A 14,708-nucleotide genomic window follows, 5' to 3' on the forward strand; every position below is an offset into this window, starting at 1 on the left:
ATATTAATATTTGGTAGTCAAACATTTGATAGAATGATTGTGGTTAATCCATGAATATTCTGTTAATAAAGCAAAACACCTTTCTCATTATAGTGATTTTCCCAGGATCCAGGTGAATATTAAGATATTTACCCAAGCACTTTGGCGGCTCTGACCACTGTCCATATCTGCATGTGATGACCTTGTTTCCCTCAAGCACATACAAGGACTGGCACTGGTACTCAACAGATGACCCTGGAGCATATTCTGATGCTGGGAATGTGGTCATGTCTCCATTGTCAATAGCCGGAGGGGGCCCACATTTTTCTTTAGGGTCTAAAAAAGAATATTGTTTGATTTATTGAACATCCAAAGAAAAACAGGGTAAAGTAAAGCAAATAAAAATATAGCATAATATACAACATCAAGACTTGTGATTTCTGCTGACAGAAATGATTCATTGGAGAAATTCTAATCCCTTAAACTGAGAAGAACACTTTTAAGCACTTCCTTTTATCCCACATGAAAGCACACATAAAGCATTAACAAATTGTCTGCTTTGCAGTATTCTGGTATTAAAAAACATTTTCCCTAGTGAATAAATGCCAGACAGATGGAGAGCTAATATACACAAAGAAATTTTCTCATTAGTTACAACATATTGTAGTGTCTATTGGATCTCAAGTCACTGTGTATTGACTTTCATTGTTACTACAAAAGAAACATCAGCTTTAATTAAGTCAAAGAATTACAAATTTGTATAATGTGAAAGGGAATTGTTGGCCTCCTATTGTGGACAAGGTGAGGTAGAAACATTTCTGCTAATCCCTTTGCTAAGTAAAACTAAAAACCCTGAACGTATCATAAAAACAATAAAAGCGATTATGAAAGATGCAGAGTAGATATCGATCTAATCAGAGACCTTGGGATTCAAGGAATTACACTGTAGTTAGTGAGTTTGGGTTTTCACTATCTCTTCTATGGATCCTGGACTGAGCACTGAAGAAGACTGGAATCCAGAAACAATATTAAGTTCATGGAAAAAAAAAAATCCCAAGAATTGCCTGCTCTCTTTAGCCAAAGGCCCAGGAAACGAGTATTCTAACAAGACAGAAGTATTTTTTACAGTATTCGAATAACTCCGAAAAAACATCATCAAGAAACCTTGACCATTCCTCTCCACGTGTTGCTCAGAGATCAACAGTGATCAACAGAGGCCAAGTGAGGTGCCCAGACTTCTATCCACACTCAGGGAACAAGACGCCTCTCCACTTTCCATGGTGTCAGGGGAGGCCAAGTGGGAAGTCTGGACTTGCACTCTGGCAGTTTTGGAGGCCTGATAAATAAGAGATATCAATAAAATCCGGAGCCTCAAAACATAATATCCCAAATGTCTAGAATACAACTGAAAATCATTCATTATAGGGGTTCCTGGGTGGCTCAGTGGGTTGAGCATCCAACTCTTGATTTGCACACAGGTCACGATCTCACGGTTCGTGAGTTTGAGCCCTGTGTTGGGCTCTGTGCTGGCAGAGAGGAGCCTGCTTGGGATTCTCTCTCCCTCTCTCTGCCCCTCCCCTGCTCACACACTGGAATGAGAGCTCACTTTGCTAAAATAAATACACCTTTAAAAAAAGAGAGATGGGGCGCCTGGGTGGCGCAGTCGGTTAAGCGTCCGACTTCAGCCAGGTCACGATCTCGCGGTCCGGGAGTTCGAGCCCCGCGTCAGGCTCTGGGCTGATGGCTCAGAGCCTGGAGCCTGTTTCCGATTCTGTGTCTCCCTCTCTCTCTGCCCCTCCCCCGTTCATGCTCTGTCTCTCTCTGTCCCAAAAAATAAATAAACGTTGAAAAAAAAATTAAAAAAAAAAGAGAGAAAAACATCACTCATTATGCCAAAGACCAGGAAAACCTCAAAAGAGAAAAGATAATCAACACATGGCAACATTGAGATGACACAGATAATGGAATTATTTAGTGATGGTTTTTCAAAATCCAATGGGAATTATAGAACAGTAAAATAGAATAATGGATTTTTAAAAATCCTCACTGGATGGGCTCTATCATGGATTACAGATGACAGAAGGATAAATAAACTCGAATATAGAATACAGACTACTCACTTTGAAAACAAACAAAAGTGGACAGGGCTTCAGGGACCAGTAAGAGTATAGCAAAGGACTGGACAACCAGAAAGAGAAAAGAAAGGGGTTAGAGATGAAAACAAACAAACAAACAAACAAACAAACAAACAAAATCCCTCAAACAATAATGGCTGAAAATTTCCCATGTTGGGCACAAGACATGAACATTCATACTGAAAAAGCCAAACAGGACAATCCTAAAGAAATTCAAGCCAAGATACATCATAATCAAACTGAGGAAAACTAAAGAAAAGGAAAAATCTCAAAAGCAGCTACACAGAAATTAGGCAAACCTCTAAGGGAAAAAGGGTTCAAGTGTCCATGGGGTTCTCATCTGTGTCCATGGAGCCAGAGAGAAGTGACAACGTTTCTCAAGTGCTAGAAGAAAAGAAACTGTCATCTCTGAATGCCACATCCAGTGATGCCATCCTTAGGATACAAGGGAGAAATAAAGACGTTCTGAGACAATGGAAAAGGGGGAAAATATCTCCAGCAGATCTATCTTTAAAGAATTGCTAAAGGAATTCTTCAAGTAGCACTGAAAACATAACAGAAGGAGGACTGAGACTTCATGCAGGAAGAAAGAACAAGGCAACTGAGAAAAATAAGGGTAAATATAATAGACTCTTTTTCCTAAGGAGTTTGTTATATTGGATGTTTGGGCAACATTGTGTCATTTCCTATAGTGCTCAACATATGTAGAAGAAACACTTAACATTTATCCCCCCCCCAACCCCCCACAAAAGGTATTTATGTTTAAAATGTGGGAGGGTAAGAGGTGCCTGAGGGTTTTAGTCACTCAAGCACCTGACTCTTGATCTCAGCTCAAGTCTTGATCTCAGGGTGGTGAGTTCAAGCCCCGCAATGGGTTCCACGCTGGCTGTGAAGCCTACTTAAAAAAAAAAAAAGAAAAAAAAAGTAAAATAAAATAAAATGTGGGGAGGATAAATGGACCTAAATCGAAGTAAGGTTTCCACATTTCACTTGAAGTGGTAAAATGTCAATTCCGGGAGGAGTGATAAGCTATCTATGTACATCTTAATATTAGGGCAACCACTAATGAAACTATACAATGAGATATGCCCCCAAACAATATAGAGGTGTCAAAATAATGTTATTTTAAGATGTTTCAAAAATCTACAGTGATGAGAAGAAAGGAAATGGAAGTGAGAAACAGGAAACACAAAACAAACAGTAAAATGCCTGACACAGCCCCTAATCTATCAAAAACTACTTTAGGTGTAAGTGGTTTAAATATTTCAGTGAAAAGACTGAAATGGCAGAGTGCACACATAAACAAGAACCAAACGTCTGGCGTCTAAAGAAACTCACTTTAAACATGAAAACATAGGTGGGATCAAAGTAAAAGACTGGAAAATATATATGCCAGGCGAAAGTGGATTTGAAAACCAAGTGGCTATAATATCTCCTTTGTTGGCTCCCCTTCTTTCGTAAACTCTAAATGCCGGAGTGTCCTATGATCAAGTTCTCAGACTTTTTCTTCAGTATACACTAATTCCTGGGTTGAGCTCAACTAGTAACCTTCCTTTAAATATAATCCACACGCTGAAGAAGCCCAAATTTGTATCAAATTCTGTGATCATGCCCCAGCTGCGGATTCCATGTCTCCAAGTGGAATTTCATGGAGCTGTCAAATGTCCTCAATGTATCTTTAATACATTTATTCCTCAGGAAATAACCGAGGGTCTTAATGCTTAACACAGAGAGAATTTTCCACGATTCCAGCTGTCCTAATCTGGTCAAATCTTTCATAAAATAAATACATCCACAATAGAGTCCACTGAAAGAAAAAACTGGATTTTAAGCACCATCATTTTATTTGAGATTAAAAAATGAACCAAAAATAACTACTTCATTATATATTTATATTAACATATTTAGTCCCTGAAATATTCTCTTAATATTTAAAGAGAATATTTTAAGGGAAATAAAACACTTTACCTAGGCACTGAGGTGGTTGTGTCCAGTTCCCATTTGAACATGTCACTTCTCTGCCCCCAACCAGGTAAAAAGGTATGATGCATTCATAACGTGCCCTCTGACCAGGTAGATACTTAGACATCTCATCCAGTATAATAGCATTTTTCACTCTGGGTGGATTCCCACAGGAAATATCTGAATAGAAAGAAAAAAAGTCGCATCTCTAACAGTGGTCATTTTGAATAGCAAATCAACGAATGGGTTTCCAAATAGATCTCTAAGAGGATTTTAAATCAACAGTTAATCTGTCATGAAAGGCTGCTAATTTTAAGAAATTTACATATAAGATTGAAGAAAAGGAGGTAAAGCAATATATTTTATTTTATAAGACTTAAACTTCTATGAAACTGAGAGTTTTTCTGGACATACCCCTTAGGGTCTAGTCAAATGTCTCTTCCAAATTATATATTTTCAAAATGAATTTATAAACCACAAGAAAATCAAAATAAAAAGATTATTCAACATCAGAATTTGGCTTGCAATTATCCTGTTTATGAATGTAATTTTAGGCCCTTAGAAAAATAAACACAGCAGCCACTTCCTTAGAGAATAAATGAAGAATTAACATGCTTTGAAGAATACCAGAGCTGAAGGAAAAAGATGATTAACTGAGAGTGCAAACAGGAGACGAGTGGCAAAATAACAGAAAAATAAATGTATAATTGACAAAAAAAGCCTTCAATGATTCTTTTTTGCAAACGCTTAAGGACATTTCAATGCATAATGTATAATTCACCAGTGAGATTCAGGTGAACATAAATATAACAGGCTATAGGTATGGCTCCTAGACTGGAGTATACACTGAATCCCTTGGGAATTGTTAAGACACTTTCAGGGTTGCAGCCCCAGAGTTTTTGCCACCACAGGTCTGAGCAAGCCTGTGAATTCACATTTGCATTTCTAACCATTTCCCAGAAGATGCTGATTCTGTTCTTCCAGAGACCACAGTTTGAGAACCACTGGGCTTTCAGATTGACCACTGAGTACACAATTATATCCCTTCATGTTAAAACATAAACTTCTTCGACCTGGCCTAAAAGAATAATCCATGTCCATTTCAAAAGTGCTGTTAGAAGGAATTGCATATTATATTAGTTAAGACATTTTCACAAATAGGTTTCAAAATTTCATTGAAGTACCTCTGCATATTGGCTTTCCTATCCATTGGCTGTTAATACATTGGATAGTATTTGGTCCATCCAAAAGGTAATTATTTGGACATTTATAAGTCACTTTTTCTCCTGACCTATATAATGTCTTCTTCTGGCCTATGGGTGTGGCATTACCGAAGTCGGGTAAGCTAAAACAATCCGTGTCTGAAAGAAAAAGAATATGTACTTGTTCAGTAAACATTTTAAAATACATAATGGCTAATAAGTATAATGTAGAACAATAGGTACACATCGAACCAATGAATACCTTGCAAAATTTTTTCTTATACCCTGAAAAAATACGGTAGAAGTCTTGCTTAATTATATTGAATAGTCCTATGTTTATCAAAGTATAACATGGGGATGATGACATCGTAAGCCTGAAGAGATATGGATACATGTAATGCTTGAGATCACACTTCTTGCATTCAAATTCTTTCTTGCCCATACAAGCCATCTACCTTATGTATTTGTATTTTCACTTCTGTCAAAATCTGTTACCTTTATTCATGTCAAATATCTCAGAAAACTATATACATACAAGGAGATAACTGACAAACTAACAGTAAATTGAATAATGACGGGATTGATGAGCAGGGACCAGCTGTGACACAGGAACAGAGATGAGAAGTCTGAGGATGTGTATCACAGGAGGTCTAATGTGCACACACGGTGACATGAAAGTGAAATAATTTGGCTCATGCTGTCACACTTTTATTATTACTACGGCTATTAATTCTCTACTAGAATCCACAGCTTCCCAGAGATACCCTGTTGAATTCTGGAATTACTGCCTAGTTTCATATTTGTACCATTTATGCTCTGAATTAAGAATATTTATCAATGGTAGAGTAAAATTAAATACACTATACTTTTGCACTCTGGTGGATGGGACCATTTTCCTCCTAAACATCTTATGAATGCAGGTCCATTAATCTCAAAACCTTTGGTGCATTTGTACGTTACTTCTTCTCCATATTGGTAACTGTCTGATACGTGAGATAGAATACCATGTGGAATCAAGTGTGGTGGCGCACAGGAAAGTCCTAAAAAAAGAAGGACACAAAGAAAGAATGACTCCATGTTTTACTAAAACTGAAACTTAATTTTATGCATTGGTTGCCATATTTGGCAGTTTTATTTGAAAAAAATAACACAGGATCTGCAATTATATCACGGAGATGGTGTGCAAATGCTTCCTAAAACCATCATTCTGATGTATCCAGTTGACAACCTGAGTAGGAATTTGAAACTAAACATGTCAGTACATTATCAGCCATAGCGACTTCTTTCTAGATAGGTTTCCTGAGGCAAGGGAAACAAAAGCAAAAATAAAGTATTGGGATTACATCAAAATAAAACACTCGTGTACAGTGAAGGGAACAACCAACAAAACTAAAAGACAAGCTACAGAAAGGGAGAAGATATTTGTGAATGATGTAGCTGATAAAGCGTTAGTAACCAAAATATATAAAGACCTTATAAAACTCAACACCCCCAAACCGTAACCCAGTTAAAAATGGGCAGAAGACAAGAACAGACATAGATCCAAAGAAGACATGCAGACAGCCAACAGACACATAAAGAGATGCTCAACATCACTGATCATCAGGGAGATGCAATTCAAAACTACAATGGGATATCACCTGACACCTGTCAGATAGGCTAAAATCAACACACAAGAAACAACAGGTGTTGGCAAAGATGTGGAGAAAGGGAAACCCTCCTGCAGTGTTGGTGTGGGAATGCAAACTTGTGCAGCCACTCTGGAAAACAGGGTGAAGATTCCTCAAAAAGTTAAACGTAGAACTACCCTACAATCCAGCAATTGCACTACTAGACTTACCCAAAGAATACAAAAATACTACTTCAAAGGGACTCATATGCCTTGATGTTTATAGCAGCATTATTTCCAATAGCCGAGATATGGAAGCAGCCCAAGTGTCCACTGATAGATGAATGAATAAAGAAGAGGGGGTACAAATATACAATGGAATATTAATCAGTCACAAAAGAAAGAAGTCTTGCCAATTGCAATGATACAGATGGAGCTACAGAATGTAATGCTAAGCGAAATAAGTCAGAGAAAGATAAATAATATATGATTTCACTTATATGTGGAAGTTAAGAAACAAAAGCAAATGAGCAAAGGGGGGGGGTTGGGGGGAGAGGGAGAGAGGCAAACCAAGAAACAGACTCTTAATTATAGAGAACAATGTGATGGTTACCAGAAGGGAGGTGGGTGGGAGGATGGGCTTAGCAGGTGATGGGGATTAAGGAGGGCACTTGTGATGAGCACCTAGTGTTGTATGGAAGTGTTGAATCACCATATCCTCCACCTGAAACTAATATTACACTACATGTTAACTACCTGGAATTTAAACTAAAACGTAAATAATAAAAAAAAAATAAAAATGTCAATATATTTATGAAAGACACTATCAGTGTTTCTCAAACTAATAGCAAATAATAAAAAGAAGAGCATTAAGAATTAATCATCTGGGGCGCCTGGGTGGCGCAGTCGGTTAAGCGTCCGACTTCAGCCAGGTCACGATCTCGCGGTCCGTGAGTTCGAGCCCCGCGTCGGGCTCTGGGCTGATGGCTCGGAGCCTGGAGCCTGTTTCTGATTCTGTGTCTCCCTCTCTCTCTGCCCCTCCCCCATTCATGCTCTATCTCTCTCTGTCCCAAAAATAAATAAACGTTGAAAAAAAAAATTTAAAAAAAAAGAATTAATCATCTTATGTACCATGTGTTGTAAGAACTCAAATGACATTATAGGAAAAACAAAAGAAATTTATAAAAACTCATGGCAAAGCAATCAGTACAAGTTCCATATGTAAATGGGTAGGAATATGAATAGGTGGTATGTATATGGACAGAGAGGTTTAGTTGTACTACACATCTAGTTTTCATTAAACAATTGCCAGAATTCAAAGTGAGTCTGTAATGAGTCAATGAAATGAACACAAAGAGGATAGACTTGATGATGCAAAATTGCTGGTAAGGTACATAAATATATAAATGATTTTAGATATTTAGCTATAAATGAGTTTGTATATTTAGAAATCTAACGGATTCTTTCTCACGAATTTGACGACAATTGATTATGCTTAATGGATTATATCGAAAATACAATTGTGGTTTGCATACTGTCCTCACCTACACACCGAGGTGGAGAACTCCATTTTCCCACGTGGCACGTTATCTCATCTTTTCCAGATATCCTGAAACCATCCTCGCAAGTGTATTTTAATTTGGTGCCATGTACATAAACCTCAGGTTTCAATGGTTCGTCCATCTCTTCTGAAAATTGAGATGATTTAATGGTTCCATGTTCTATCTGAGGTGGTTGAGGACATGGGCTTTTTTCTGTATAAACAACAGAGATCAATGTTTAAATTGAAAAATGTAATCAAATACTAGTTGAGGTTGTAAAATAAGGATAATCTGAAAAATTAAATTACTGAAAAACTAAAAAACATCTGGAATTTGCAAGCTCATGTCTCCATCAAATCTACAGTAGTATCTGCTTGTTCACTCTGCCCCCACATTCTTGTCCTGTTCATCTCGAGTGAAATTTTCTATGGTATTTACAAACAAATTTTCTATGGTATTTACACAGTGACCCAAAGTTTTGGTCTGTTTCTTTCATAGTAGAAGTGAAAGAATGCCAATTGATTTGTATACTTAGATTACAATTTACTGTTTCAAGATAAAGTGAAATAGATAGAAAGGTCCTTATGTTGTTCATTTACACAAAGCACAGGGGAGTATTAACCTCATTTGAAAGAATGTTACAAAGCAAGTTATGCATTACTGACCAACGCAGTGTGGTATTGACTGCCATCTTCCATCCTTGCACACGATTTCCTCTGCATCCTGAATTATATAATTGTCTTGACAGACAACAGATACTTTTTCTCCATCCTGATAATTTACCGTCGTTGCCATCTTGTGAGCATTGGGAATCTGAGGTGGAGGTGGGCATGACTGCATTTGTACTTCTACAAATATGAAAATTAGATTTCGTGATGAAATCAGAAGTTAAAAATATTAAAGAGAAAAATCAAAGAGAAAATTCAATAATGTATCATAAACGATCAAATAATAATGTCATGCTTAAATATGTGATACTCTTCAGCTTGGAGAGCGCTTTAATACATCACACGTGGTCTTAATGGTAGTATCTTCCTTTTATTCCTTCTGTGATAAATCGTACATAATTTATATAAAACTTCTTTTAATTATTTCTAACCATTACGATGTACTAACTGAATCATCCACTCAGTAACAGGAACTAAATAAATACTGATATTAGGATCTTTTTACAGCTATCTATAATCAAATGTATTGTGATTGCATTAAAACCCGTATAAGATGTGGAATGGAAAATAATTAGCCAAAGGAAGAATTACATGTAGTTAAAGATCAATTATTTGATACAGGTCCTGGCCAAGACATGAATTAGATATGGTCATTAGTGATTAACAGTGTGTTGTTTAAAGTTCAAAACACTCTGGAGATACTGTTGACTAGGTTGCTGACACTGTTTAGAGATACACAGATGATGAAATGCACCCTGTTTAACGGATTAGACAGCCTGACTTTCCTTCTATGACCAGCAAGGTATACAAGATTCCTTTGCAAACTTGCGTTTGAGCTCCCATAAAGCAGAGATACCTCACATGTATCGTGGCAGTTCATAATCTGGAGACAAAGATGTCCTGTTCCACTGAGGGAAGACTCTGGACGGCTAACCCTGGAGGCTTTTGGACCTCTCTGTGATACCTACGTTTTGCTTTCTCCTGCCATGCATTTATTTAAGACCTTATGTGACTGTACATTGGGAAGTCTCCTGAGTCCTTCCAATTATCTGACACTTTGTATTCAATTCAGAGAAATTGTTGACGGAATATAATTCATTCATGCTGACTAATATGGTCATATTTTCTATTTCTATCTTTAGACAGATGCAGGAGTATTTTATATTTAATCAAAAGTTTTTTTCTTATTTCTGTTTTCATTATTTTGGCATATTTTTTCAATGTATTCTCAAGGATTTATTCTCTTCTATATCTGCTTGTTTAAGCATTTTTGTCCTAATAAACTTAATTTCTACTTCCTCTTGATACATTTTGCCAGAGGTTGGTCTGGCAACTAAATCTCCGGCAGGTGCCATGTCTACACTTTCCCTCTACCTTGATGGCACCAGTGGGTGCACTCCAGCCCAGGGCTCTCCTGTGGCTTCATCAAAGCCGGCGAGCGGGCCCCAGCCCTGCATTCTGCTGCCTCGCTAAAGCTGGCCAGCATGCTCAGCCCACAGAGGGCACACTCCTTGATCCCCAGGCTCTAGTGGCCTGAGGGGCTTGCATTTCTGGGGCCTGCAACACACTACAACAATCCGAGAGATAACTCTTGGTGGGCCACTACCTCCGGGGCACTACAAAGCAGCCTGAAACACAGCCCAGACTTTCTGGGAAACAAGCCTAATTATCTGTCTTAGACCGGTAGCCTGAGGGGTGGACTTGAGATTTGCCACACATCTGGGGGCCACCGAGGTGCTCTCAGGGAACGTGGACCAGGGGATGCCATCTTTGTGCTCTCCTCAGCCTCAAAGAAAACCAAATCACTATTTCTTAGAGATACCCGACCGGGCGTTAATTTGAGGCCATCAAGTTTCTGGGTGGGTTGTTTTATAGCTGACTGAAGCACTGATGCACTTAATATCTAGAAATGATGTTTTGGTTAGTTTCTAAATTCCCTTCCGGCTTCAAAGTTATTTGTAATAATAAATAGCTAAACATGTTTAAAAGATGCCCAAATACTGCTTTGGCAAGTTCGGCATAAATAGAGTAAGATTTTGAAAGTACTATAAACAAGAGCTTACCTGTGCAGGTTAGTTCAGGATCCCATCTTCCATTTATGCACGTTGAGTGTTTCTGTTCTAATTTTCCTCTACATTTGTAAGTTATGTTCTCATTATGATCAAATTCGGTCTTGTATAATGGATTCGCCTCACGTATAGTTAAGCTGTATTTACACTTCTGAAGTTCATCTGTTGCTAGAAAATGAAAATATTGCCTTGCAAAGACTACTTACAAGAATCAAAGCAGTTAATGCAGAACAATAGCTTAGACTCAATAGTATATCGAAATTAGAATTTATGCCCGTAAGTGCCACCAACCAAGTCATTCCTGATCATATTGCATGTGATGGGCTACTTTTTATGTCTGAACATAAGTCCTGTGTCCAGGCTTTGAAATTTCAGAGACAATGTCTACCATAAATACAGCCTGCACTTTGGGGATTAGAAAAGCATTAAGAGGCTCACTTTTTTGGATGATTTACACACTGAACAGTCATCACCTGGTTAAATTTGGTCTCTTATTTATCTGTGGAAATAGAATATATGAAGCTGCTAGTTTAAATATCGTGTTTCAGAAAAATGAATATATTTTTTCACTTATGGTAATTTAATAAGCACGTCTAAAATGTATTAAATGTGAACACTTAAGCAGATCTTTTGCATGATCACTAAAATGGGACAAATACTTGGACTCAGAAACTGGGTGCTTCAAGTCACAACCTGTTTACTGTATATACTCTTCCAATCTTTGAAAAACTATTTTGTACATCAGGTCAACCTATAATTCAATAATATTGTAAGAGTCCATTTTGTTGACTCTAATACGAGTATAACAACTTTTTATACAACTACATACTTCAAAAATTCAATGCAGCCCAGAGTACTTTGTCAATTTGATAAAATATCAATTGATGTAGGTCTTTGGATTTTTTAATAATTACCCAAAAAGTAATGGTTTTGTAATACAATAAAAAATAAAACAAAAGGGAATAATTCAAAACACACTAGAGGCTGAAAATAAATTCTGGTTTTAGGGCTTGTCCTCAGTGTTGAGGGAGACCAAACAAGGTTTTCTTCAGGTGATAGTAATTCACCTATAGTCAAAAGGAGTGGTGGTGGGTGTTGTCTTGGTCCTATGATTGACCGGTTTCTGAAAGAATTTCCTTGATTCTTACGAGAAAATAAACATTTTGAGAAGAGTGAAAAGCTAGACTAGCTAGAGGTACAAAATAAACACTGAGAGGAGAAAATTGGAGTAAGGTCTATGATAGTTAAAAGTGGATTATGGTAAACTTGAATATAGGTCGAAGATTAACTTTGGAAAGGCAAACTCTGAGATCTAAAAAGAGTAATAAATGAAATAGATGTTTTAGTATAAGAGTGAAAAGTTGAGAGTTTTCACGCCTGTTACAACCTTGGGTTTTCCCCCATATAAATGAGGGGAAGTCGTTTGTGGAGATAGAAGAGGACAAAGATGAAATTTGGTCTTGAAGGACTGGCAATACTTCTCATGGGAATGTGTCTAGCAAAAATGTAAGGATTAAAAAGCAACAAAACCTAATGTTTCATTCAACAAACTCCTATCTAATGTCTGCTGTATGTTCACCAGTCCTTTGTATATTGGGAATACATCGTGAACAAAACAGGTGTCAATCTCGCTCCCATGGAACATGAGCCTAAGCCCTACCTTCTCCTTGGAACAATTAATGCCTAGACATCTGGTGAATAAGTAAGATTGGACATCCAGGACTCTCTTTGAATGTAGGACCCAAGAAAACTGTAGGAAAGAACTCATTCCAAGGGAAAAAGGAACAGGGCCCCCAATATTTTCTCAGCTAGTCATCAAAGACATGGTCATCCAAAGGTCAGGATGATGCACATACATCAACCAGAGTGAAGTCCAACAATCAGGTTTGTTTCCTGGCCCCACCCTGACTGCCTCCTTTGACTGACTTATACTGCGAACCCAGAGGGTCTGCAGCTCACCCACCCTTTGGCACATTAACTTCTTGCTGTCGCATTTGAAACAGACTGGGAAATCTTTAGAAGTTTTTTTTTTTTTTTTAATTTTTTTTTTCAACGTTTTTATTTATTTTTGGGACAGAGAGAGACAGAGCATGAACGGGGGAGGGGCAGAGAGAGAGGGAGACACAGAATCGGAAACAGGCTCCAGGCTCTGAGCCATCAGCCCAGAGCCCGACGCGGGGCTCGAACTCCCCGACCGCGAGAACGTGACCTGGCTGAAGTCGGATGCTCAACCGACTGCGACACCCAGGCGCCCCTAGAAGTTTTGAGAGAGGCAAGATTCCTATAGGGACGTAGCAAGTGGGCACTTTCTTGACTTTGTCTGTTTTCCAGGGCCTGAAAACAAGAGTGCCCGTAAAACAAAAATGGGATTTATGCAAATATGCTTCTATTTTCCTGGCGATTAGTATTCAGATTTAAATCATATGAATAACTGTAAGGAATATTTAGCTTCACACTTAAAAACCATGTTAATTTCAGGGATAGAAAGGGTGATCAGACTCTCTTGCTAGTTTATATTTTCCTTTGTAGACAATAAGCAATCATTATAATTTAAGACCTGACATTTTCAAGCATATATCTAAATTTCAAAACTATGTTTGCAGATACAGTTTTTACAATAAAAATATTACATTTCATTGACCGTCTATTTGAGAAGTGTCTTCTCACCAATGCACTGAGGAAGTTGGGTCCATAATCCACTTATACATGTAATTGATTTCTGTCCAATCATTGTGAATCCTTCTCTGCAATTGAACTCCACTGAATCTCCATGGTGATAGGGAGGGTTAGAAGTCTGAACAGCGTAGCCGTAATTAAGTTCTGGTATATCTCCACATGTAGTCTCCACCTCTGTGAAAAGTTCAGAAAAATATGTTCACTTATAAAATATAATTTATGTGTTTCTATAAATATAAAAGTTTGGTTTATTTTAAATATGAATATATTTTATACATTACCAATACAAATAGGCAAGTCTGTCCACTGTCCATCAACACACTGAATTTTATTAACACCCTTCATCAGAAATCTAGGATTGCACACATATTCCACCAAATCGTTGTGTTCATAGTTTTCTTTCTGTGTTTCTTTAACTTTCCCATTAAGGAGTTGAGAAGGTGGAGAACACTGTTTTGTTTGCTCTACAGGAGAAATAATGTGTAAATAATGATCAAATTACCTATTTCACAACTTAAAAAACAATAAAATGGGGAGTTTTTTCTTTAATTTATATTATTTATAATGTACTTTATTATAGCCTTCTTAAGCAATGAAAAACAAATAGTGCTTAAACCAGAAGCATGTTTCCCAGTTCTTTTTTCAAAATTATTATTTTAGAAAGAGAGATAGAAGATAAGAAGGGAGAGGAGAAAGAGAGAGTGAGAATCTTAAGCAGGCTCTATATGTTCAGCATGGAACCCGACATGGGGCTCGATCCCATGACCCAGGGATCATGACCTGAGCTGAAATCAGGATTCAGATGCTCAACCAACTGAGCCACCCAGGCACTGCAACCCAGTACTGTTAATTACACTGAACTAGTAT

General features: G+C 37.6%; 1 protein-coding gene across 1 annotated transcript in view; it reads right to left on the reverse strand.

Annotated features, from left to right (window-relative positions):
* LOC102900754 overlaps positions 1 to 14,708 on the reverse strand; it is a 160,140-nt gene that overhangs the window by 44,961 nt on the left and 100,471 nt on the right. The window contains exons 15-23 of the mRNA XM_045048630.1: positions 14,123 to 14,305; positions 13,833 to 14,015; positions 11,160 to 11,333; positions 9,094 to 9,276; positions 8,432 to 8,641; positions 6,145 to 6,318; positions 5,261 to 5,437; positions 4,083 to 4,256; positions 133 to 315 (exon numbers count right to left, since the gene is read on the reverse strand). Of these exons, the coding sequence (XP_044904565.1) occupies positions 133 to 315; positions 4,083 to 4,256; positions 5,261 to 5,437; positions 6,145 to 6,318; positions 8,432 to 8,641; positions 9,094 to 9,276; positions 11,160 to 11,333; positions 13,833 to 14,015; positions 14,123 to 14,305 (1,641 nt within the window). The remainder of the gene's footprint in view (positions 1 to 132; positions 316 to 4,082; positions 4,257 to 5,260; positions 5,438 to 6,144; positions 6,319 to 8,431; positions 8,642 to 9,093; positions 9,277 to 11,159; positions 11,334 to 13,832; positions 14,016 to 14,122; positions 14,306 to 14,708) is intronic.

The sequence above is a fragment of the Felis catus genome, chromosome F1, assembly GCF_018350175.1.
Source record: "Felis catus isolate Fca126 chromosome F1, F.catus_Fca126_mat1.0, whole genome shotgun sequence".
NCBI classification, from domain to species: domain Eukaryota; kingdom Metazoa; phylum Chordata; class Mammalia; order Carnivora; family Felidae; genus Felis; species Felis catus.